Below are 24597 nucleotides of genomic sequence, written 5' to 3'. Positions count from 1 at the left end.
AAAAGCATGGCTATACATCACATACATAAATAAAACGATTATAATAATAATAATAATAATAATAATTATAATATTATATGATTTTTATGATATATACAATATGATTATGGAATGTATGGAATGTATGGAATGTATGAATAAATTAACATAAATTAACATAAATTACTCACTGGCGCCCCCAGTGGCCACATGGTGTAATGAGCCGCAGCATATATAGACTACTGTAATGCTACTTTTGCAATGTAGTTAAATAAAAATTGTGAAAAAAGCTTGGGGGGAAGATAAATCATAAAAAAAATATTTTTCGGTCATTTGTCGGTCATTATTGAAAAAATCGTATTGTGAACCTCATCGTGATACGTATATCGTATCGTGAGTTGAGTGTATCGTTACATGCCTAGCTAATGTTGATGCGGCTGGCACCGCGTTAAATAATATACAATCTGTTTATTTCAATATATACGAAAAAGGATATATATATATATATATATATATATATATATATATATATATATATATATATAGTGGAAAATGTATTTCATTTTGCTGTGTGGGCAAAGAGAATCATCTCATACTCATCCACTGCCTTCTGTTAAGAAAGCTCCTCACATCCTCCTGACAAGGGCATCTGGACCCCCCACCCCACCCTCCCTATTCTGATGAGCTCATTCCTTCATGACTGCTGGCAGATGAAAACAGATAAAAATCACCCAGACGTGACATGAGCAATGAGCTACAGTTTTCCACGCCGTGGCGGGCAGCACCGTTGAATATAGACGTGCATAAGCAGTATCTGGTCAAGCGGAAATATTGTGTCACCCTCATGTGCTGACAATAGAGAGGGCTTTAATCGCTGGCGACTGGTTGATCACACCTCTATCGAGGGGGGAGAACAGGTAGACTTGTTCGGTATCCCCTTAATCTGAATGGCTAGCGGACAGTGCTGTGTATTATGTCCATGCATAATAGACTGGTGGATTTGTATGAATACATGGACTGACATTGCTCTGTGGGCCTTGTTTCTCTTTAACACCCCCATCGCCCAGGACGAAGTTCTTTGTCCTTTCTATTAGTAACAACATCCGGTCCGTCGGTAAAAGTGGTCCGTGTTTATAAATCGACTGGGCGCTATAATGTAATGGATTAAATAACCCCGGGCAATTAAAGTGAGGTCAGAGGAAAGACAATATCAAAGCGCAAGGACAACTGTGGGCAGATATATATACTGTATCGTACAGGTTATTGTTGTGAGCGAGGGAAAGATTGATAGTTACTAGTAGGAGAGAGATGCAGAGTTACTTACGAGCAGGATAAAGAAATGGTAAATGGTGCATTTATATAGCGCCTTTATCCAAGGCGCTTTACATAGATTGTGCATTACATTCACCCATTCACACACACATTCACACACCGATGGCGGAGGAAACCATGCAAGGCACCAACCTGCACATCAGGAGCAGTTAGGGTTTCAGCGTCTTGCTGAAGGACACTTCGACACTAACTCTGGGGGAGACCGGGATCGAACTGGGAACCTCACGGTTGCCATTCCGCTGCTCTACCGGCCACTCTACCCACTGAGCCACTGTCGCGCCCCGTTACTCAGGGCGAGAGGATAGAGACGGAGTGCAGGAGAAAAACATGGAAAGAGAGAGAGCCTGCAGTGTCCATTATTAGATGCTGTTATTACCCAGTAAAAGGCGTGTTAATTTAACTCAAGTACAGGTCCATTTTTACGCTCTAAATTAACAGATTATATTGAGTTCTACTTGAGATTATGGCTGTGTTCAGGAGCTACATTATTCCACTATAGCCAGCTCACCTTATTATCCACCTCTGTATTTCTGTGCTAATAAAGAGTGCTCTGTATTTTTATGAGCACTTTTCCTCGGCACGGCTGTATGTTCAGCGTTACCACTGGTGTTACCTAATGTCCCATTTATCATGACTGTCTCTGGTACATTGAGTCCTGGCAGCTCCCGTTATCTGCTTCTCACCTACACATTTGTGAACATTCTATTAATGGCATGAGCAGCAAGTTTGCAGTCTACCAGTTGAATAGCCATTCCGCAAGAATGGTCCCATTGTACTAATAATGAGAGTCCTGAATACTTTTCAACAGTGTTATCTGGACATTCACTTTCACACCAAAGGAAAGTTCCTGGCAATACTGTGATTCTCAATGACATTTGTAACATTATAACATTTACAGATGAGATTGCTACCAACAGTGTAATGATCTTTTAACCCCTTTTGGTGTTACCATCATGTTATGCTTTAGCTATTGAAAAATAGCAGATCTACAAGCTCATAGCGCGCCACCGAGTGGCGCGCTATGAGCTTGTAGGTCTGCTATTTTTGAAAAATCTAAAAAATGCGGCACAAATCTTTGAATATATATATACTTTCAGAACGAACGTTTTTTTATTTCGACGTCAGGCCTAAATGGGTTAATGTATAGGAAGCACATTGCAGCGATTCACTACTCATCGCAACGCTGGGATAATTCCACCGTCAATCCCCTCCCACCCCCCTCATTCAGATTCACTTTAACGGACCGTCCACCTGACCCCATCTTTAACGGACCGTCCACCTGACCCCATCTCTGACGTCGTTGCTCAAATGCTCACTTCTGACTCTGAGAGGGTTCTTGAATACCCAACAGCCATGAACCAACCTGGCTGTTAACCATGGCTGGGAATAGAATGATTCCATTCTCACCGTCCACTGGGAAAGCAATCTAGGGGCCATAATGGAAAGTCAAACAGCAAAAATGTGTGAGCATAAGCATGTCGCCAAAAGTCACGACTCAGCAACAGGCTCAGTTAAGCAGCGTGATCGTTTAACTGGAGGTCGGGAGGACTGTGTGTGTGTGTGTGTGTGTGTGTGTGTGTGTGTGTGTGTGTGTGTGTGTGTGTGTGTGTGTGTGTGTGCGTGTGCGTGTGCGTGTGCGTGCGCGTGCGCGTGCGCGCGGTTGTCCAAGAAAACACCTACAAAAAACAGAAAATGCATCGTGCGTGCGCAAAAAAATGTCTTGGCTGTTCTTTTCCATTTCATTATGCCAATAAGCCTCCCCACACGTGTTGCCACTGTTATTGCACTAAAGTTGCAATATACATATGCACATGCAATAACAACAATGACCAAACCAACACCACTCGCACCGACATGCGCCTAGCCAGCACTTAGCGGGCTCTAGCGCGGCAATAAAGACCGCACTCTCCACCCAACTTCCCTCCCCTGAACACAGACCCATTGTGTTCGCAATGTCGCTTAATACAAGCTGGATACACCACAATGGATTTGAACCCCTAGATTCCCTATTGCCACATAAGTGCCCATCTCTGTTGGCTGTTCAAAGTGGCTATACTATACAGCTTATAAATCATGGCACGGTTTGACTGGTTACTCTGTTACTATACTGCAAAATAACAAATAGCTGGCTAGTAACTAGCCGCTAGTCTACATACTGTATTATGAACATACATGAGAACAAAATGGCCGCTGTGTCCTGTGTGAATAGTCAATTAACTCAATTTGCACAGCGTTGTGCAATATAGTGCAAGACAGGAGTATAGACCAGATCAAAGCATGCAAGGAAAACTAGCATGCATCAGCAGCAGAACAGGTATATAATGCATACAGTATATACAGTATATACACTGTACATAGTGCACACCTCTCCACAAACACCCCCCACCCCCACGATACCTCTAACTAGCTCTTGTTGCACTCCACTCCTGTTCCACTTCAACCTGTCAGTCTCGCCTCCCCATACACACGTACTGTATTCCGCACGCACGCACGCACGCACGCACGCACGCACGCACGCACGCACGCACGCACGCACGCACGCACGCACGCACGCACGCACGCACGCACGCCCCTGGCCCCCCACCTTCCAATCTGTGGAAGCCATTAGTTGGACAGCCAGGCGGTAGAGTGGAGAGAGTGTTATGTGTGTACGGTATTAGTGTACGGTGGAGAGAGTGTTATGCTGATGATGGTGAAATGATAATTAGAGCTGGAGAGAGATTGAGTCAATACAAGTATAATTAATTTTTAATCGTGAGCTTTATTGGTACAGAGGCAATCAGGCTGCTAATGAGGGCCTGATAGAACTTCTTCAAGGGTGGAACCAGTGAAATTAATAGCTCTAATGGCTTTTGGCATGGAGCTCTTCACTGTTATTTATTACGCTAATGTCTGAGTTTGTATATTTGCCATGGTTTGGAAAAAAGAATCCACAACACCCACTTGATCATTGTGAGGACAAATGACATCGCTCTCCATTTGCAGTCGCACGCACGCACGCACGCACGCACGCACGCAGGCTTATATATGCATACACAGATACACACAGGCGCACAACTTAACGCACGCATGCGCGCACGTGGATGCACACACACACAAATCATGGGTACACAAATCACATGCACATACGCAGACACACAGCGATATGTATAAGACTATAAATAGATTCCATAGCCCATTAAGACCCGTCTTTCAAATTGTCATTAATTAAGCTTAGAAATGCTCAAAGTAATTTCTCTTTAATGAACTCGTTCAATTAAGTCTGCCCTCTTTTGGGTTTAATCCTCTCTTCTTTAAGCACACTCTATTCTCTCTCTCTCTCTCTCTCTCTCTCTCTCTCTCTCTCTCTCTCTCTCTCTCTCTCTCTCTCTCTCTCTCTCTCTCTCTCCCCCCCTCTCTCTTCTCACTTTCTCTACCCCTTGACTGAACTTGCACAGATTCTACATCTTGTCTTGTGGATAGAGTTCGTTAGCATTAATCTTAATCATCCCTCATCTCTTCCCCCACGTGGACTCGTCCCCTTTAGTCTTTCCATTGTACTGTACTTTGCCAGGGTGATACTTCCCACCCTGTAATGTAAATACGTAAGCCGAGCCATGAGGCAAGGCCCTGTAATGTACCTCTGCTTGCCAAAATTAAGAAGAGAAGAGAAACACGCACAGACATCTATGGGGTGATTGGGGTCATCATGTTATAGACTCAAAGGCACGCACGCACGCACGCACGCACACACTTTCAGAGTGATGCTAAATATAGACTATAGAATCAGAATTTCCTTTGCCCTGTGCACATTGCAACAGCCTTGCAGAACCTGGCTAGCCTTTGATTTGACACAGAACACACCCAGATAAGCAGAAGGAATGATACTTCTCACTCTCCTCTTCTCTGGACCTAACATAGAACGTCCTATCTTCTGCTTCAGTTGCCCCAGTCTTTTTAATTGTAAATGTTTTTTTCTATTATCTTTATTATAGTACAATGAAAGTATATATCCTATTATATTCCTATTGCATATCCTGTATGTGTTAATGTAGCCATGCCTCTTGTGCACACATATACACGTGCGCACGGACACATGCACACACACACACACAGAGAAAAAAAAGAAATAATTACTTAAGCTCATACACTCATTTATTTTTATTCTTTTGACTGCAATGGAAATAAGCCGTTGGCTTTCTTGCATTTATCGCTTTGATGGTGGTGTATAATTATGTGTATTTTCCGTACATGTAAACATTGTCAATAAACATATCAATCAATCAATCAAAACACTCTCTCTCTCTCTCTCTCTCTCTCTCTCTAGCGTTCTGTGAGGAGGGGTGCAGAAGCGGAGGGACTTGTGTTTCACCGAACACGTGTGTGTGCCCTTCAGGATTCACAGGGCGCCGTTGTGAGACAGGTAAGATGTGAAGCCCGCCGCATGGCGCCAACAACACTGGCTGTCTAGTTATCCGTCACGTATGCCAATTAAGACATTTTTTAAGCATCAAAATGACATTCCAGATAAGACTCTCATCCTCTCCCTCTTGCACACTATTCACTATTGTCATTCTTCCCTAGGTTCTTTACCTCTCTCTCCTATAGCAGCTCCCACTTTTTCTTCGTTCCATAATCCTCTCCTCTCCTCTCCTCTCCTCTCCTCTCCTCTCCTCTCCTCTCCTCTCCTCTCCTCTCCTCTCCTCTCCTCTCCTCTCCTCTCCTCTCCTCTCCTCTCCCCTCCCCTCCCCTCCCCTCCTCTCCCCTCCCCTCTCCTCTCCTCTCCTCTCCACGTATCTCTGTAAAGAGGCGATCAGCAATGGAACACACGTCACATCATGTCTCTTTAGCAGTATTATAGAAATAGGCAATTAGGTTGGAAGGCATGTTGTACAGTATGAATGTAGATGACTGGTATGACTGCAGTATGTTTTTATGTGAGTACCGTATAATATAATATATTATACGGTACTCACATAAAAACATACTACATACAATCTCTGCAGGGGAAATTTTCTACTTTGGGGTTTCCGGTTCAACAAGTTTCAGATGGTCATATCTTCTTCATTTTCTTTTCCAATTTCAATGAACAATACATCATATGAAAGCTTATATTATGTAGTTTCATAATATGTAAAAAAAAAAATGAAAAAAGACCATGGCCCCCTTGTGTCTCAAACCACTGTACTCGGTCACATATTATACATGCTTATGAGATTCTCTTTACCCTTACATTTTGGTAACGTTACTTTTGCTGAAATGTTTTTATAGCTGACTAAAGACATTTTTGTTCTGAAGGACAATTGGAAGAGTGTCCTCTAGGCTCAAAGAGTCTATAAAGTATCTGATAAGATTACGCCACATGTAACTGTAGCCATTTAGTACAGGCTATACTATTAACTATTAACACCAGGAGGGTGTTAATAGTTGGTGATAACCTGCATGTATCTATACTCTATGCTGTCGGTAGAGTATAGGCTATCTTAGTACTTTCCCCCATCCCCATTGTTTTGAGGGGCGCTAGCCCCTCCTATACACAGGTTTAATGTTTGTCTGTTTATCTTTACAAAAATGTTTGTTTTGTAAACGCATTGACAATGAAGGGAAAATGTACGTCATAATGTGTCATTTACATATATTGTCTCTTTATAAATGTAAATGGCGTTTACTGTTTGTGTTGGCACCGTTTGTTTTACACCCACTTCACACGGGTGTCAACATGAGTTACACGTAAAACATGAATGTATTAAGTCTGAGTCGTTCTAGAGAGAGAAAAAAATACTATAAATACTAGACATTTTATTGAGGATAGGCTCTTTGAACTATAATCGTGAAGACAGAGGATAAGACGATAAACTTTTCAGTTAGACATTAATTTATTATTTTGTTTTTATCAGTTTTCACCTTTACCATTATGTAACATGCAGACAGTGACTGGGGAACGCCGCTAGCCCCTCCTATATACAGGTTTAATGTTTGTCTTTCCTAGACAAACATTAAAAACACCATTGACAATGGACTGTTTAGTCTCCAACACAAACATTAAATGCCAAGAGTTTAATGTTTGTTTTGTCACTAACACAAACATGAAATGCCATTAAAGGAGAATTCCATGCTAGAAGGATTTCTTACCTTTATTTGTAGTGGTTACGTCCCCACCAAAGAGGTCCAGCTGTTATTTTGTGCAAAAGCGCATTATTGGCTATTTCCCCTAATATAAGCACTCAATGAATTGAATTGAATGGGTGTTGTGCTAATTTGCTTATTTCCATCGCTCAAAAAAATATTGTTTTGTATATATCCTCTCTTCATAATGTAAATAGTATCCCAAGCGGCACACTTTACTACTTATTTCGATGGAAATAAGCGAATTAGCACAAAAACCCAATCCCCATTGAGCGCTTATATTAGGGGAAATAGCCAATAATGCACTTTTGCACAAAATAACACCTGGACCTCTTTGGTGGGGACGTAACTACTACAAATAAAGGTAAGAAAGCCTTCTAGCATGGAATTCAACTTCAACCCATTTAGCGCTACCATTTCTTGAAAAATTAGGATCCAGCATTTTTTTTAATTTGAGCTCTTATTTTGAAAAGCCACAGTTCCAGACTTCCGGTAGGGAGCTTATCCTAGGAAGTTTAACAGGTCCCGTTCAACTGTTGTTTACAATATGGGTCCATGCCAGTGCACTTGGGGGCTCCTCATCGCCGGCTCTGTGCCGTCAAAGAAACGCTGTTTTGACCAAAATGCCATCTGGGACCAGGAATAGGAGATACAGACGATTGAAAGAAACGGATAGAATGGATTATTATGGCGACGACGATCTAAGATGGGCGATCCAGTGCTGTGCTAACAACACAGCTAGCTAACAGATGGGCGATCCAGTGCTGTGCTAACAACACAGCTAGCTAACCGGCTAACGTCAGTAGCATTTTGGCTTCGGCAATGGCGTTAAGTGTTGGTATCAAAATTAGGCTTCAATTGACAAAGGTCTTCGCCAATGGCGCGGAGGGAGTTCACTTTAACAATGAACAGAGTTTAATGTTTGTTTTGTCTGTCACTGAGCAAATAGGCATATGATGTTATGTTATGATATCGCCATGATGTAAGATGACAAGGGTTGGTAAAGCGCCCCTCACTTCACAGGGGTGTGATTTCTATCTCCTAGCAAACTAGACACTGTGCATGTAATGTATGAACAGTCGTACAGAGAGGCGTAAATATTCTTGTAACATTCTGGGTACACATTCATATTACATATTTGTGTAAAACATACTTGGTTTAGTGTACAGTAACAACACAAAGTTGTGTGTTTGTGTGTAATGAGCAAGAACACGCCAGCAAAGTAATCATTATAACGTCTACCAAAGTCACCATTGACATTTTTATGGTATTAGGACATTTATATACAGTATTTCTGCTTCACTGCTACAACAGATCATATGCTGGATGCGACCAGTTGAGAGCATGACGTGAGTGGGTCAATTTGTAATGGAGCATTTACGTTTTTAAGTGGTGCAACCACTCCCTTACGGAGCTTTGTGTGTCTGTGGCTGGCTGGCTGGCTGGCTGGCCGTGTCCGTCCCTGGCTGGGTCTGTCCGAGCACGAAAATAGCGTTGGTTGGTTGGTTTTCACAACCAAGTGTCACTGTTGCGCAGCCTAACACACACATACATATTAACTGTATATATATGATGATTTCAGGTGTGACAGTACAGTACAGTGACAGTACAGTACAGTAGAGGGACCCCCACACGGTAACTCTGTCATTTCTCGACCGTTTCGGACGCAGGGCGGCCGACCCGGCCCCCTGGGCGTGCTCCTAGGGGTCTGGATGTTCCGGGGACCCCACGGTGACCCCCTGGGGACCCCACACGGTAACTCTGTCATTTCTCGACCGTTTCGGACACAGGGCAGCTCGCCGGAACCGGGCCGGCACCCTGGGCGCGTTCCCGCGTGTCTGGAAGTTCCAGGGACCCCCCCGGGGACCCCCACACGGAGTTGCACCACTTATTTCACGGGTGTGACACATCAAAGTGTCTGCGTTTGATGCAAACCTACACTGTGACCACACCCACACACACTGACCACACCCACACACACTGTGACCACGCCCATACACAATATAAATAACGTAGATTAAAGTAGATTTGCTCACATAGTGAACATAATTTGGAGGTGTCACAACGCATTGTGAGCTTGTAGATAGGCTATTTTCAGCATGCAACCAACAAAGTGTAAAATCAAGGCCTGCCAAAATAAACAAAATCAACTATTTAGTAAACTAAAACTAGACAAAAACTAAAACATTTCAGATGACTAAAATACGACTAAAACGTAATGCAATTTTATTCAAAAGACTGACTAAACTAAATCAAAATGTGCTGTCAAAATTAACACAGGTCTGCTTTTCATCAAATATTGTGTTTCTGGTTTGCATTTATTTTATTAATACATAAACATCTATTTGCTACTTATCTTTGAGTGGTGCAACCACTCCTATATAGACAGCTATGTGTGTGGCTGGTTTAGCCTTTTTTTCCTCCCCAGTTTAGTCATTCGTTCAATCTTTTCCTCCTCACACATTGCTGCGTTGCCACTCTGTTGTACCCAATTGTCTCACACCTGGCGGTGAGGACCCCCCGCTGGGAGAATGTAGTCACACCTGGCGGTGAGGACCCCCGCTGGGAGAATGTAGTCACACCTGGCGGTGAGGACCCCCGCTGGGAGAATGTAGTGCATCACTTCTACTGATCCTGTTCAGCATTTCCTACTGACAGGAGCCAGATGCACTGCAATGCATTCAAACACCTAGACTCCACGGTGGTTGGAAACTATACTTTACTGTACTGTAGCCCTGTACTATACTTTACTGTACTGTACTGTTTGGAGCCCTCAGTCAAATAGGCATGTTTTAACTCGCCAAAGCACCTGGAAAGAGAGCACAACTTGCAAATGAAAGGGTGGGTTAAAAGAAGCACTATTCAAAGTCAAACTGTTTGTTTTCTCTATCCCTCTAGAGCTGCACAGCAAAATCTAGTGTTCATTTAAAGGTACTCAGTAATTCTCTACATTCAAATATCACTTATTCTTTTGTTTTGTTTTGTGATAATCCTCCCTACTATAGAGTGTGCTGACCATATAAGGAGTTCCTCCCTGTCCCCAGGTAACCCCTGGGGTCAAAAAACCTTAGGTGGCCCAGCTTTCATCCAATCAGGATAGAGAGGGGCCTTCCGCCAATCATGATCGGGCGGAAGCGGGCCTTGGTGGTTGCTGCCTGCTGCCTGTTGCGCGTCCCCCCCCCCCCCCCCCCCCCCCCCCCCCCCCCCCCACTGTAGTGCATGTGCACATCTAGTTACCGGGGTGCGTGTGTGTGTGTGTGCACTGCCTATTGTCTTTTTTGTCTGTCTCTTGTCTCTCAGAGAACAGAATATGAACTACTTTACTACTGCTACTAATGAGGATCCGCCCGATGGTCCTCTGGCTGCAGCCTGCATGCTAGAGATAGACTTACTGCAGTACAATAATGTCTCTCCCTCTCTCCCTCTCCCTCTCTCTCTCCCCCCCCCCCCTTTCCTCTCCCTCTCTCCTTCTCCCCCCCCCCCCCCTCTCTCTCTCTCTCTCTCTCTCTCTCTCTCTCTCTCTCGATGTGTGTCTATATCTCTCTCTCTCTCGATCTCTCTCTCTCCCTCTCTCCTTCTCTCTCCCCCCCTCTCTCTCTCTCTCTCTCTCTCTCTCTCTCTCTCTCTCGATGTGTGTGTCTCTATCTCTCTCACGATGTGTGTGTCTACTGTCTCTATCGCTCTCTCCCTCTCGATGTGTGTCTCTCTCCCCTCTCTCTCTCTCTCTCTCTCCCTCTCTCTCTCTCCCTCTCGATGTGTGTCTATATCTCTCTCTCTCTCTCTCTCTCTCGATGTGTGTCTCTATCTCTCTCTCTCCCTCTCTCCTTCTCTCTCCCCCCTCTCTCTCTCTCTCTCTCTCTATCTCTCTCTCCCTCTCGATGTGTGTGTCTCTATCTCTCTCTCCCTCTCGATGTGTGTGTCTCTATCTCTCTCTCCCTCTCGATGTGTGTGTCTCTATCTCTCTCTCCCTCTCGATGTGTCTCTCTCTCTCTCTCTCTCTCTCTCTCTCTCTCTCGATGTGTGTGTCTCTATCTCTCTCTCCCTCTCGATGTGTCTCTCTCTCTCTCTCTCTCTCTCTCGATGTGTGTGTCTCTATCTCTCTCTCTCTCTCTCTCCCTCTCCCCCTCTCGATGTGTGTGTCTCTATCTCTCTCTCCCTCTCGATGTGTGTCTCTCTCTCTCTCTCTCTCCCCCTCTCGATGTGTGTGTCTCTATCTCTCTCTCCCTCTCGATGTGTGTGTCTCTCTCATTATCTAGCTGTCCATTCTTCTCTGTGTGTCTCTCTCTGAGTCTATCTTCCTCTGTTTCTCTCCCCGTCTCTCTCACTCACCTCCTGTACTGTTGTTAAGGTCTTCGGTGCAATAAACAATTCTCTCAGTCCCGCTGACTTCTCCTGCGCTGTAGGATAGATAGGAGGAGTAAACTATACCACAGCTCACAGAGGTTAACAGGGAATATATAAAGTAAACCCATTGGGAGCAGAGACAAGGGGCTCTGCATTTATCCGTGTGTGTGTGTGTGTGTGTGTGTGTGTGTGTGTGTGTGTGTGTGTGTGTGTGTGTGTGTGTGTGTGTGTGTGTGTGTGTGTGTGTGTGTGTGTGTGTGTGTGTGTGTGTGTGTGTGTGTGTGTGTGTGTGTGTGTGTGTGTGTGTGTGTGTGTGCGTGCGTGCGTGCGTGCGTGCGTGCGTGCGTGCGTGCGTGCGTGCGTGCGTGCGTGCGTGCGTGCGTGCGTGCGTGCGTGCGTGCGTGCGTGCGTGCGTGCGTGCGTGCGTGCGTGCGTGCGTGCGTGCGTGCGTGCGTGCGTGCGTGCGTGCGTGCGTGCGTGCGTGCGTGCCCGCCCGCCCCTGCTTGTGTGTGTGTGTGCGCCATGTGCCCATATAATCACTCACATGCGTCTGTTCGCTCATACATAAGTTGAGGGAACGGAATAAAGGCGACCATGGGAAAGGAATAGATCAGTGGTCACTCTGTGCCGCGCTATGAGCTTGTCTGCTTGATCTGCTATTTTTCAATAGCTAAAGTATCTCATAATGGTTAAAACACCAACCTGGGGACCACAACAGTGGTTGATTCCTAGTGAGGGTGGTGGTCCCTGGTTCATATATCAGTTAAGCCCTGCAGGTCTATGAGCAATATCACTGTAGCTGTTAGCAGTGACAGGAAGAAAGGCCTTGGACACATACAGCATATATTGTCCTTGTGTAAGAGGTAAGGTGTTGTCAAACAACCAAATGGACACATACAGCATATATTGTCCTTGTGTAAGAGGTAAGGTGTTGTCAAACAACCAAATGGACACATACAGCATATATTGTCCTTGTGTAAGAGGTAAGGTGTTGTCAAACAACCACATCATATATTGTCCTTGTGTAAGAGGTACGGTGTTGTCAAACAACCAAATGGACACATACAGCATATATTGTCCTTGTGTAAGAGGTAAGGTGTTGTCAAACAACCAAATGGACACATACAGCATATATTGTCCTTGTGTAAGAGGTAAGGTGTTGTCAAACAACCAAATGGACACATACAGCATATATTGTCCTTGTGTAAGAGGTAAGGTGTTGTCAAACAACCAAATGGACACATACAGCATATATTGTCCTTGTGTAAGAGGTAAGGTGTTGTCAAACAACCAAATGGACACATACAGCATATATTGTCCTTGTGTAAGAGGTAAGGTGTTGTCAAACAACCAAATGGACACATACAGCATATATTGTCCTTGTGTAAGAGGTAAGGTGTTGTCAACAACAACCAAATCTGCAGCACCTCAAACACACGGCAAAGAGCAGGTGATGTAAGATTACCTTTGGGAGGAAATAACAAATACAGTGAATACTGTACGTTTGACAAGCTGGCCCTATGAGAACGCATTTCTCATTGTAAAGCATGAGCCCAAATTGCCAATTCATATTTGCCAAATATAGTACACCAAATAACAATCTCAGAAGGAATGGGAATGGAATGGATCTCCGAAGCACATCCTGAGCACACTTCTACGTGAGATAGATCTGTGGAGCAGTCATTAGTGTGCAATGTGCATGCACGTCTGCCATCTAATGTGTGCCACAAATAGCTATAGACAAGCACGTGACTCGTAGACTATAGGTCCAAGCAGGTGGGCGGCAGGTGGGGTTGACCCCAACATTGCAGTATGCACTGCTGATATGTGTGAACACACACCCTGGTCCACCTCTCCTCCCCACATGGGTGACCACTACACAGTGAGTCCCAGAAAATACCAAACACTATTTGGAGGCAAACACTTTGCCTCCAGAAATGGTCAATTCACCCATTGCGGAACCTATAATGCCAATCCGCCTGACCTAACAACATAGCTGGCTGGGTTTTTGTTTTGCATTTGTTTTTGCCATACTACTGACTTCCCCAAAAGGAGCTTCACAGCACCTTTTCACAGACAGGAAGCCACTTCCAATATGGGCCAGACTTATTTTGACCTATTTTTGTGGCAGGCGTTTAATTTTGCAGTGCATTTCCAGTAGCACCTGTAGACTCTATAAATACTAACAAAAGTTGTGTATATATTTTCCTTATTATTATTCTTAACCCATCTGGACGGGAACCCCTTTTGGTCTTTTAACTAAGCATTATGTTATACTTTAGCTTTTTTTATTTCAACGTCAGGCCTAAATTAAAGCATACCCACTTCACTGAACAGCACCGGGACTGCATGGTGGGCAGAGAAGTAGCCTATAGTTGATGTGACACTACTGGCACTGAGTGGGTTTCAATTACAGGAAAGACATACGGTTATGGGGTAAGCGCACACAACGGTGGCGCCGCCAAAGAATGGCCAACAAAATGATCCCTGTGATAAATGAATGGTTGATGAGTAAGACGAGTGGAATTTATGTGAAGCTCTTGAGAAAGAATATTCTTCACAGAGTCAAGGGATTATTAAGAGTGGGTGGATTAGTTCTCTCTCTCTCTCTCTCTCTCTCTCTCTCTCTCTCTCTCTCTCTCTCTCTCTCAGGGGCAACAGAAGAAGCCTTATATACTGTAGAGTGCTAAGCGTTCTCGTTTGCATCATAATGGAAGGAAACAGGAAAATGTGGAGTCTGACTGCACTCCCTCTCCTGATTGTAACCATGATTGATGGTGTGTGTGTGTGTGTGTGTGAAGGTCACCTGTCCACATCACTGCTACAGAATGAAAGGGACAGGATTTTCATGTACAGTATGTACTGTACACACACACACACACACACACACACACACACACACACACACACACACACACACACACACACACACACACACACACGCACACACACACACACACACTCACTAGGTGACAAATGGCTTCATGAAACTACTGGGCTGTGGCATTATTGACTCTGTGCACCTGAAATGAGGTTTTATTATGTCCAAATAAATAGACCTATAGTTGTTATGAGATGGATAGGGTTTTTAAAAAAAGAGAAAAAGTAGGTGCTGTCCTCCAAGGCCATTCTTTGAGCTGAATCGTATCCTTACTAGCCTATAAATATTGTTAACAGTCCCTCTAGTTCTCTTTAGTTTCACATGAGTCAGTCTGATCCAACATCAGTTAATCCGTTCTGGGCGGGAACCCCTTTTGGGGTTTTAAGCATTATGTTGAAAAATAGCAGATCTACAAGCTCATAGCGTGGCACTGAGTGCCGCGCTATGAGCTTGTAGGTGCTATTTTTTTGTAAAATCGTGAAAATGCGGCGCAAACCTTTGAATATATTCTTTCAGATCGAACGTTTTTTAACTCAAATCTTTGCTTCTGGGGGTGGCCCTGGAACTACATATTTTAGATGGAGGTCGGCGGCCAATTACATATATTTTTGGCGGTCCTTGACATGAAAATGACTGACGTAGAAACATAGTTTTTTTTCAGAAAACTGTCAGGACATTTTGTAGAATCGTCCTCGGGTCTAAATTGGTTAACACAACAGACAATCTAAACTGAGATCTGTATCAATGTCCTCCGCGGTATGTTGGACTGGCTCTCGGTGGAGGTTGGCCTTCTCCAGGGCTGCACATTGTCACCTCTTGTGGTGTTCATGATTGCAGCATTGCTTTTTGCAGATGATGTGGTCGATTTTCCTTCCTGTGACCTCTGGGATGAGGATCAGCATCTCTACATTTAACATCATGGTTCTCGGCCAGAAACCGGTGGTAGATAGAAACCGGTGATAGATAGGTGTAGATAGAAACCGGTGGTAGATTGATTAAACCGGTGGTAGATTGATTAAACCGGTGGTAGATTGATTAAACCGGTGGTAGATTGATTAAACCGGTGGTAGATTGATTAAACCGGTGGTAGATTGATTAAACCGGTGGTAGATTGATTAAACCGGTGGTAGATTGATTAAACCGGTGGTAGATTGATTAAACCGGTGGTAGATAGATTAAACCGGTGGTAGATAGATTAAACCGGTGGTAGATTGATTAAACCGGTGGTAGATAGATTAAACCGGTGGTAGATAGATTAAACCGGTGGTAGATTGATTAAACCGGTGGTAGATAGATTAAACCGGTGGTAGATTGATTAAACCGGTGGTAGATAGATTAAACCGGTGGTAGATTGATTAAACCGGTGGTAGATTGATTAAACCGGTGGTAGATTGATTAAACCGGTGGTAGATTGATTAAACCGGTGGTAGATAGATTAAACCGGTGGTAGATAGATTAAACCGGTGGTAGATAGATTAAACCGGTGGTAGATTGATTAAACCGGTGGTAGATTGATTAAACCGGTGGTAGATAGATTAAACCGGTGGTAGATTGATTAAACCGGTGGTAGATTGATTAAACCGGTGGTAGATAGATTAAACCGGTGGTAGATTGATTAAACCGGTGGTAGATAGATTAAACCGGTGGTAGATAGATTAAACCGGTGGTAGATTGATTAAACCGGTGGTAGATTGATTAAACCGGTGGTAGATAGATTAAACCGGTGGTAGATAGATTAAACCGGTGGTAGATTGATTAAACCGGTGGTAGATTGATTAAACCGGTGGTAGATTGATTAAACCGGTGGTAGATTGATTAAACCGGTGGTAGATTGATTAAACCGGTGGTAGATTGATTAAACCGGTGGTAGATTGATTAAACCGGTGGTAGATTGATTAAACCGGTGGTAGATTGATTAAACCGGTGGTAGATTGATTAAACCGGTGGTAGATTGATTAAACCGGTGGTAGATTGATTAAACCGGTGATAGTTAGGTGTAGATAGAAACCGGTGGTAGATTGATTAAACCGGTGGTAGATTGCCCACTCCAGGTCCACCCCAAGAAAAGTATCTCAGCGAGATATCGTTATGTTTAGTTTAGAAAAATAAATGACCATCTATCTAGCTGTAATAACAGTGTAGTAATAATAATAACGACGACGACGACAACGTTTTTTTTGCTTTTCTATAAGCTCTTTTGGGGTTTTTTCACACAGAGCTTGTAGATCTTTTGAAAGATCATGAAAATGTGGCGCAAATCTTTGCATACATTTTCTTTCAGAGGGAAAGTTTTTAACTCAAATGGTTGCTTTAGTGGTGCATCTGTTACTGTATCTCTGAGTGTTATACTGTTAGCCTAAATCTATTTCTTGCCAAAGTATTGCACCCTACTGGAGTTAATGCACCGTGTTATCTGTTTCTCAATGATGTGTTCTGCCAACCTCCAATTATATGAACTAATTGGCGTGTTTGGTTGCTATAGGAAACCGCAGTAAATTGATCGCACATCTTATTATATTGTATCCGCGAAACATTCCTCCTCCTTTTCATTTGCTTCCATGTACACAAGTTGTATGTAAATGCAATGGTTTATTCTGGAATCATGCGCTTGTACAGTTGGGTGCCACCGATATTGTCCCTTATCATTTGACCCATTTAGGCCTGACCTCAACATTTTTAAAAATCCTTCTAAATCCTCCAGTTTTCTGAAATAAATATTTTCACGATTTTTCAAAAATAGCAGACCTACAAGCTCGTAGCGCGCCACTCGGTGGCGCGCTATGAGCTTGTAGATCTGCTATTTTTCAATAGCTAAATTATAACATAATGTTTAAAACACCAAAAGGGGTTCCCGCCCAAAATGGGTTAACTGTCCTTTTGCGCAGATCACGCAAACCTCAGCAAAAAGAAAAGGACAATATCGATGGCCTCCAACTGTATCTTTCATGATTTAGTTGACATTAATTAGTGAATGAATACATTATCCTGTGATATAATGTGAGTTTCCATTAAAGTATTTTTTACTTGACATTGTCACGATTTGTAAAGACTGGCAGACCCAAAAGCAGAACACAACAAAGCCAAAGTCCTAGAAAGGTTGACTAGAATCGTTACCACGCACTGAGGTTGTGAACCGATCTGGCATCGGTGTGGGGAGAAGACACTTAGAGTATATATGAATAGAGACGGAGGAAACCCTGAGGCGAAATGGACATAGTGGCCGAATTTGGTATTGCAGAGTGGGCCCAAACACATGAACGCGCTGGTCCGTTGACTATCATTGTGCACGTTCACGATGACACGTGCACGCTGTTTCATACGTGAACGCATGTGAACGCGTGCAATGATAGTCAACGGCAGCGCGTTCATGTCAGAATCCCAGAATGCACTCTGTTCCTACTCGGAAGGAGGAGTGAAATCGCCTCATGCGCTTTTGAGCAACTTAATGCAAGTGGATGGGAGGAGAACTCGGGTGCCGTCTCTATTCATATATACTCTAAGGCCCAGGCTACATATGGATCTTTTGCAAAACGCAATTTTGTTTGTGTGATTGGGCCTTTCAGCCACACGCAAACGGCGTTTTCGGCCACTTAAACGGAGGTTTTTGGAAACGGATAAATAAGTGAAGATTTTCGAAAATATCCGGATCAGTGGAGCTGTGTAGTCATGCGAAACGGAGCTTTTGAGAAACGATGATGTCACCGCTTATTAGCGCATATCATTTTTACTGTAATTAGGTGAGACATGCAGCTTGTGCCTGCATGGAAACTACACGGATATCTATCCAATTGATAATGTTTATATATCACTGTTAACAACTTTAAAACGTATCATATGTTGCATCAACTGCAGCGAGCAAAGGCTCTGCTCTGCTGCATCCAATAATAAATATATCAGCCTACTATAGTCCAGTGCGGACTGGGGATTTCATTTGTATTGGTGCCGAGTGCGAGGCTTGAACAATATGTTAATTGCTACAGATAAACTGTAGTCTGTGGATATAGCATGGTCATGGAGGGGAGAGAGAGGGGGTGCAGAGAGAGAGAGGTGTGAATGGTGAGAACAGTGGGTCACCGTGCGCTGCTGCGCATATGGCTCTCTCCTGTTTAGGTAATAAAGGGCGCACTCTTGACTGCATTTGTCACTGTGCCTGCATGCCGACAATGCACGCGTGTGAACTTTTATTAGCCTACATTATAACGTGACATTTATTATACACCTCGAAAATATAGCCACTCTACAAGCTCACACACAAGTGGTTGTGGACACTTCTGTCTGACTCTGCTATTATTTTCTGTGCAGGACTTGCCATGTCGCCAGAGCAATGGTAAAGTCTAAAGTGTCTATAATTTCTAAATTATATGGAGAGAGAAGTCGAGAGTCTGGATTTGGAGATTTACGCACATAGTGTGACATGCTGACAGACAATGAAAGAAACATGTTCCACTTCCACTCACAATTTAGGTGGCTTTTATAATGCGGTACTTATTCCTTCATTAAAAAATATGATTGGCACCTCATAAGTGTAAATATAAAATCAAGTATAATATAGCCTACACTTGAAACCGGCTACTGCAGTGATTTTATCCTGTGTTCAATGCGTTTCTGCGTTTGGGTGTGGACTCAGATATCTCTGTCGTATGGCCAGGGATTTTTTCTAAAACGGAGGATGAAAATATCCGTTTTGCAAAAGATCCAGAGTAGTGTGGCCTGGGCCTTAAAGATCCAGAGTAGTGTGGCCTGGGCCTAAGAGAAGACCAAACATGTATAGACTGGAGGATGATTAGCTGATGCCAGGCAGGTGAGGGAGATTAGGGAACTGGAACCAGGTGTGCCAAGATGGGAGCTGGAGCCAAGCCTATTCAGTATTTTAGCTGTGACGTGAGCGCCCCCTCCTGAGATACATCCGGGTCCTACTTTGTGTCGCTTTTGTGTCCCCATAGTTATACTGTGACGCTCCGTCGGACTAAATCTGAGACGAAAACAACCACGAAAGTCTCATTTTACTGCTTTCCTCGCAACAACAAAGCTGCGCTGCTCTCCCAAATCTGGCGGTGACAGGCCATCTGCCCCACACGGAATACTATCGCCATTTTATTTCATTGTGTCAACTAAATCCTAATTAATGCAAACTAGATTCAACATACTCAAGCCTGCAAACATTCTAAATATGCCCCCGAAATATTTTACTGAGCAAATGGACTGTTACCACCTAAAATAATAATGATAATAATAGTCTTTATTGTCTCCACATAATTTTTTTTTGGTCATAGACACTTGTACAAAACATTAATAATTCTACTCGAGATGGAAGCATTAAGACCCATTTTAACCCTCAATGAAAATAACGTCATTGTAAAAAGATTCACGCGTTTAGATATTCTATTTACAATGAGATGCGGACGGGAGCTGGTGCCACTTGGACCCGGACATTACGTAGCACTACAAAATGACGTCGGACTTAAATACTGAATGCCCAAAACACACGCCTACTCACAAAGACACACACACACACGCACACACACACACACACACGCACACGCACACACACACACACACACACACACACACACACACACACACACACACACACACACACACACACACACACACACACACACACACAGACAGGCACTGACAGACTGTGACAGACATAGATGGATCCAGTGTAAAGACCTAAGAACTGGGGTGATATAATCCACTTTATTGGCTTTAGTAAGTCTGATTGTTGGGAGAAATGTGAAGACACTATTACAGTAGTCAACGTTACTGAAGATGAATGAATGTACCCGTTTTTCAAAATATTGCTGAAAATGAAGCACTTTAAATCTTGATATATTCTTATGGGGATTGTAAACTGACTTTGTAATTGTCTTAAAGGAGCATTCAGTGATTTGGGTGATTTGGAAAACCACCCAGTCCGCCCCGGTAACAAAATGTGCACATGCACACGCTCTACAGTGGGGGGAAGTGCAACAGCATGTGCACCAAGGCCCGCCCCCACACATGATTGGAGGAAGGCCCCTCTCATCCTGATTGGATGAAGGCTTCGCCACCCGCCACCAACACTGAAACTAGGGTTTTTTGACCCCAGGGGCTCACTGGGGACAGGGAGGAACTCCTTATATGGTCAGCACACTCTATAGTAGGGAGGATTATCCAAAAAAAAAAAAAAGTGATATTTGAATGAAGCAAAATCACTGAATATACCTTTAATGTGGCTGGTGAAATTCAGGTCTGATATTATTCAGGCTACATATTATCAGATGGGGGTTGGCATCCAAATGCAGATAATTCTGCTCCTTGACATGAAAATGTTTGAGAATGAATGACTGACACAGAAACATAGGGTTTTTCAGAAAACTGTCAGGATTTAGAAGGAATTTGTAGAATCGTCCTCAGGTCTAAATGGGCTTAAAGGCTGTTGGCCGAATGTCAAGGCAGTATGAGGAGGTTTTCAGATGTTGTATAACACATTTTGGGCGGGAACCCTTTTTGGTGTTTTAAGCATTTTGTTATGCTTTAGCTATTGAAAAATAGCAGATCTACAAGCTCATAGCGCGGCACCGAGTGCCGCGCTATGAGCTTGTAGGTCTGCTATTTTTGAAAAATCGTGAAAATGTGCCTCAAATCTTTTGAGCACCACTGATACAGAAACATAAGGACATTTTTTTTAATTTCGACGTCAGATCTAAATGTTGTATAATGACCTCAAATGTTCATAGTGCAGTAAGTTTATAGGATAAAAATGGTGTCGTGGCATTTTGATTAGTTTTAAATGGACAGGCTCTGGTGGATAAAAGTTCAGAGGCTACAGAAACAGGAGGGTTTGTTAGCCTGTAGCTAACGTACATTATTATCGTTTTTTGGCAATGATGTCAGACTCTGAGCAAAAGGACCGCCTTGCAATTGTTTCTAGATGTCATAATGAACGTATAGCTTTTAGTATGTTGTCATCGTGACAATAAGCAACTAGTCGACTAGTTTACTAGTCGACTAGTAAATCCACTAGTCGACCTTGTTGGTACTAGTTGATAAAAAGGTTTATTTTGTATTTGTATTTTTCCCCCCCGATTTTGTAGGCCTCAAGATCAGGTAGATTATAGTTATAGTCACCATGTACACAGTTTTTCAATGTACAAATATTTATTAAAAAAAAAAAAAAAAAAATGTTTTCTTTTTTATTATTATTATTATTTTTTACATAATAGGTAGTTAAACAACTAGTCGACTAGTAAACTAGGCAACTAGTCAACTAGTAAAAATGACTAGAAGTGAATGCCCTACGTGACATGTAATAATGGGATAAACTTTGGTTATGCATTTCATAAAAGGTGCTGCTAATTTAGAAAGTTTGCACTTATAAGTTACAGTGCTTGTCAAGTTGTCATTACAATGCTTGTTACACTTTGAAACTGACTGTTGCCTAATTCAGTAAAGTGAAAACATTAAATGCAATTACTTTCTTTTTATAGCAAACAGTTAGGTTTTGACCTACGGCATCTACCTACCTCTTCACCTCTACATTACACAAATAAAATAAAATATATATATATATTTTTTCCAAAATCATTGTATTGAAATTTTCATGGGAAAACATATCTCAGGGTCGGGTAGACACAGCAATAGTCATGATCACAGATCACATTCCTTAGGTAACATGACAAATTAATGGTACACAGATAAATAATGTTAAATAACGAAGTGACACCCCAAGCCCCTCCCAGATAGTAGAAGGATATATATTTTCTCCCCTTCATATCCCAATTTGATAATAAATAAGCCAATTCCCAGTTCCCCTGCTTCTCTACGAGTGCTCCATCCCTGCTAGTCCCCACAGTAGGTCATTGGTAGAGTGAAGATAGTCACGGGTCTCCTCCGATACCCGAGCCGTCAAGCCACCAGCTTCTTTTCACCTGACATTTAAGAGCCTCACACATGTGGAGGAACACGCTATCCTCCCCAGTTCCACCCCAACCCCCCTCCTCCCGAAAAGATTCGGATCATCAATGCAGCGATCAATGCAAATCAACTCTCCCTCTCCAGTCGGCTTCCCACCCACGAACACCCCACGGGCAATTGTGCTCGTTGGAGCGCCCGGCCGAATGCACCATGGAGTCTATATGCTCCATGGTGGTGGAAAATATAATAAGTCTAATGATTTATAAGGCAGTTAGTATTAATCGTTTGCCCGCCAGGAACATAGGAATATTAACACGTAGAATCTTGTAGCCTGCCACAAACGGAAAAGCCGTTTTAACAGCGATGTATTCATTAATGCATGTTTTAATATGATCGTATCGAAATCTACCGTCCGTTAGCTTTGTTATGCTTCTGACCCAATGGGCGCGGCCATTTTGAAAATGCGCGCGCATCCACTAACATTGCCGGCTCTGTTTTCAGACGGCTTTATCTCACAGAAGCGACATTGCAGGGGTCGCTTTGTCCCAGACAAGCGTTTTCAACGGCCTGTAGCAGGCGCTGTGATACTCGCGGTCCACTTTTTCCACCACCGACCGAGAGAACAAGCACCAGCTTCGTCAACACACACGGAATGGTTTCATAGTAAAATGCGATTACGGCTATTTGGCTCTTAAAAGTAAGTGTCACGCGCGATAAAACCCTGGCACGACGCGGCGGAGGGATTAAATAATGGTAGCGGTAAATGGGTTAGAAAAGATCAACACCAGGTTAACACCAGATCAGGACACACAAAATACTGTGTTACCAAAAATACCCAACCTTCATCTTTAGGACAGTTCAATTATGGAATGACAGTATATATTGGATTGGATTTCTTGTTTGTTTTTAATTTGGTTTATTGATTGATTTATTATTGAAGTAGTTAATAATAATTTATTATTATTATTATTCAATGTTGTGTTTTAATGTGCACTGGACTCAAATGTAATAATGTTGGAACACAACCTGATAGAAAACAGTTCCAGACCCCCAGGGACGCGCCCAGGGGGCCGGGCCGGTTCCGGCGTGCCGCCCCGCGTCCGAAACGGTTGAGAAATGACAGTTAATTACCGTGTGCCGGTCCCTGTACTGTACTGTACTGTAGTGTAGTGTAGTGTACTGTACTGTACTGTACTGTACTGTACTGTACTGTACTGTACTGTACTGTACTGTACTGGCACACTCAAAATCATCATATATACAGTTAATATGTGCGTGTGTTTGTGTGTGTGTTAGGTTGCGCACAGGTGGTGAAAAACAACCATGCTGTTTTCGTGCTCATACCCACCTAGCCACCCACGCAGCCACCCACACACATTATAGGTAGGCATTATTCTGCCTACCTATTTCAAATGAATTGACTTGTGGATAGTTCATGTAGTCTACACACTGGAAATCGACTCTCCGTGGCCCCTGTAGGTTGAATGAAACAATGTGACCAGTTAATCAGTTCTTCCAACCTTCATGCCATGCCCCCGTTTGGACAATTTAATCAGTTCTTCCCTGGCCCGGGGGCCGGGGGCGGGGCCAACCTTTCCACCACATGTTGTGCAAATGAATTTACAGCTGCTCAAGATATCCTGCTATCAGACAGACAGACAAACAAACAAATGTGAAAGTAGCAAGGGGTGCTTGAATGTTGTTGTTTTTAAATGTCACTGAACATAAGACTATAGAAATGACTGTTCAGAAGTTTCACACTATCCTCTCCAATCACAGTCTAATGTAGGAGTGCAAGTTGAGCCACAAAGCAATAGAGAGTATGCACATGCTTAAAGTGAATGGCACATCGAGTGGCAAATCGAGTGGCAAAGCAACATGCAAAGTGAGTTTAACATCGTTTAATGTTGTTTAATGCAATCAGATATGACTTTTCTGTGTGGATGTATGGGCTGTCAAGGCCAGAAAGTAGTTTTTTGCCACTCAGTAGGCGTTCCTGCATAACTTCCTGGTTTGATGATGATGTCACGCGCATACCCTCTATTGCACAAGCA

The 24597-nt window shown here is 43.2% G+C and overlaps 1 protein-coding gene across 6 annotated transcripts in view; it reads left to right on the top strand.

Annotated features, from left to right (window-relative positions):
- Positions 1-24597, top strand: part of LOC306920665 (protein kinase C-binding protein NELL1-like) — a 424011-nt gene that overhangs the window by 342519 nt on the left and 56895 nt on the right. For all 6 annotated transcript variants that reach the window (XM_079497477.1, XM_079497478.1, XM_079497476.1 and 3 more), the window contains one exon: positions 5618-5713. In XM_079497477.1, the coding sequence (XP_079353603.1) occupies positions 5618-5713 (96 nt within the window). The remainder of the gene's footprint in view (positions 1-5617; positions 5714-24597) is intronic.

Source organism: Electrona antarctica (assembly GCF_951216825.1).
Source record: "Electrona antarctica genome assembly, chromosome: 3".
NCBI classification, from domain to species: Eukaryota; Metazoa; Chordata; class Actinopteri; order Myctophiformes; family Myctophidae; genus Electrona; species Electrona antarctica.
The sequence above is the reverse complement of the archived record's forward strand: the minus strand, read 5'-3'. Positions and strand labels throughout refer to the sequence as shown.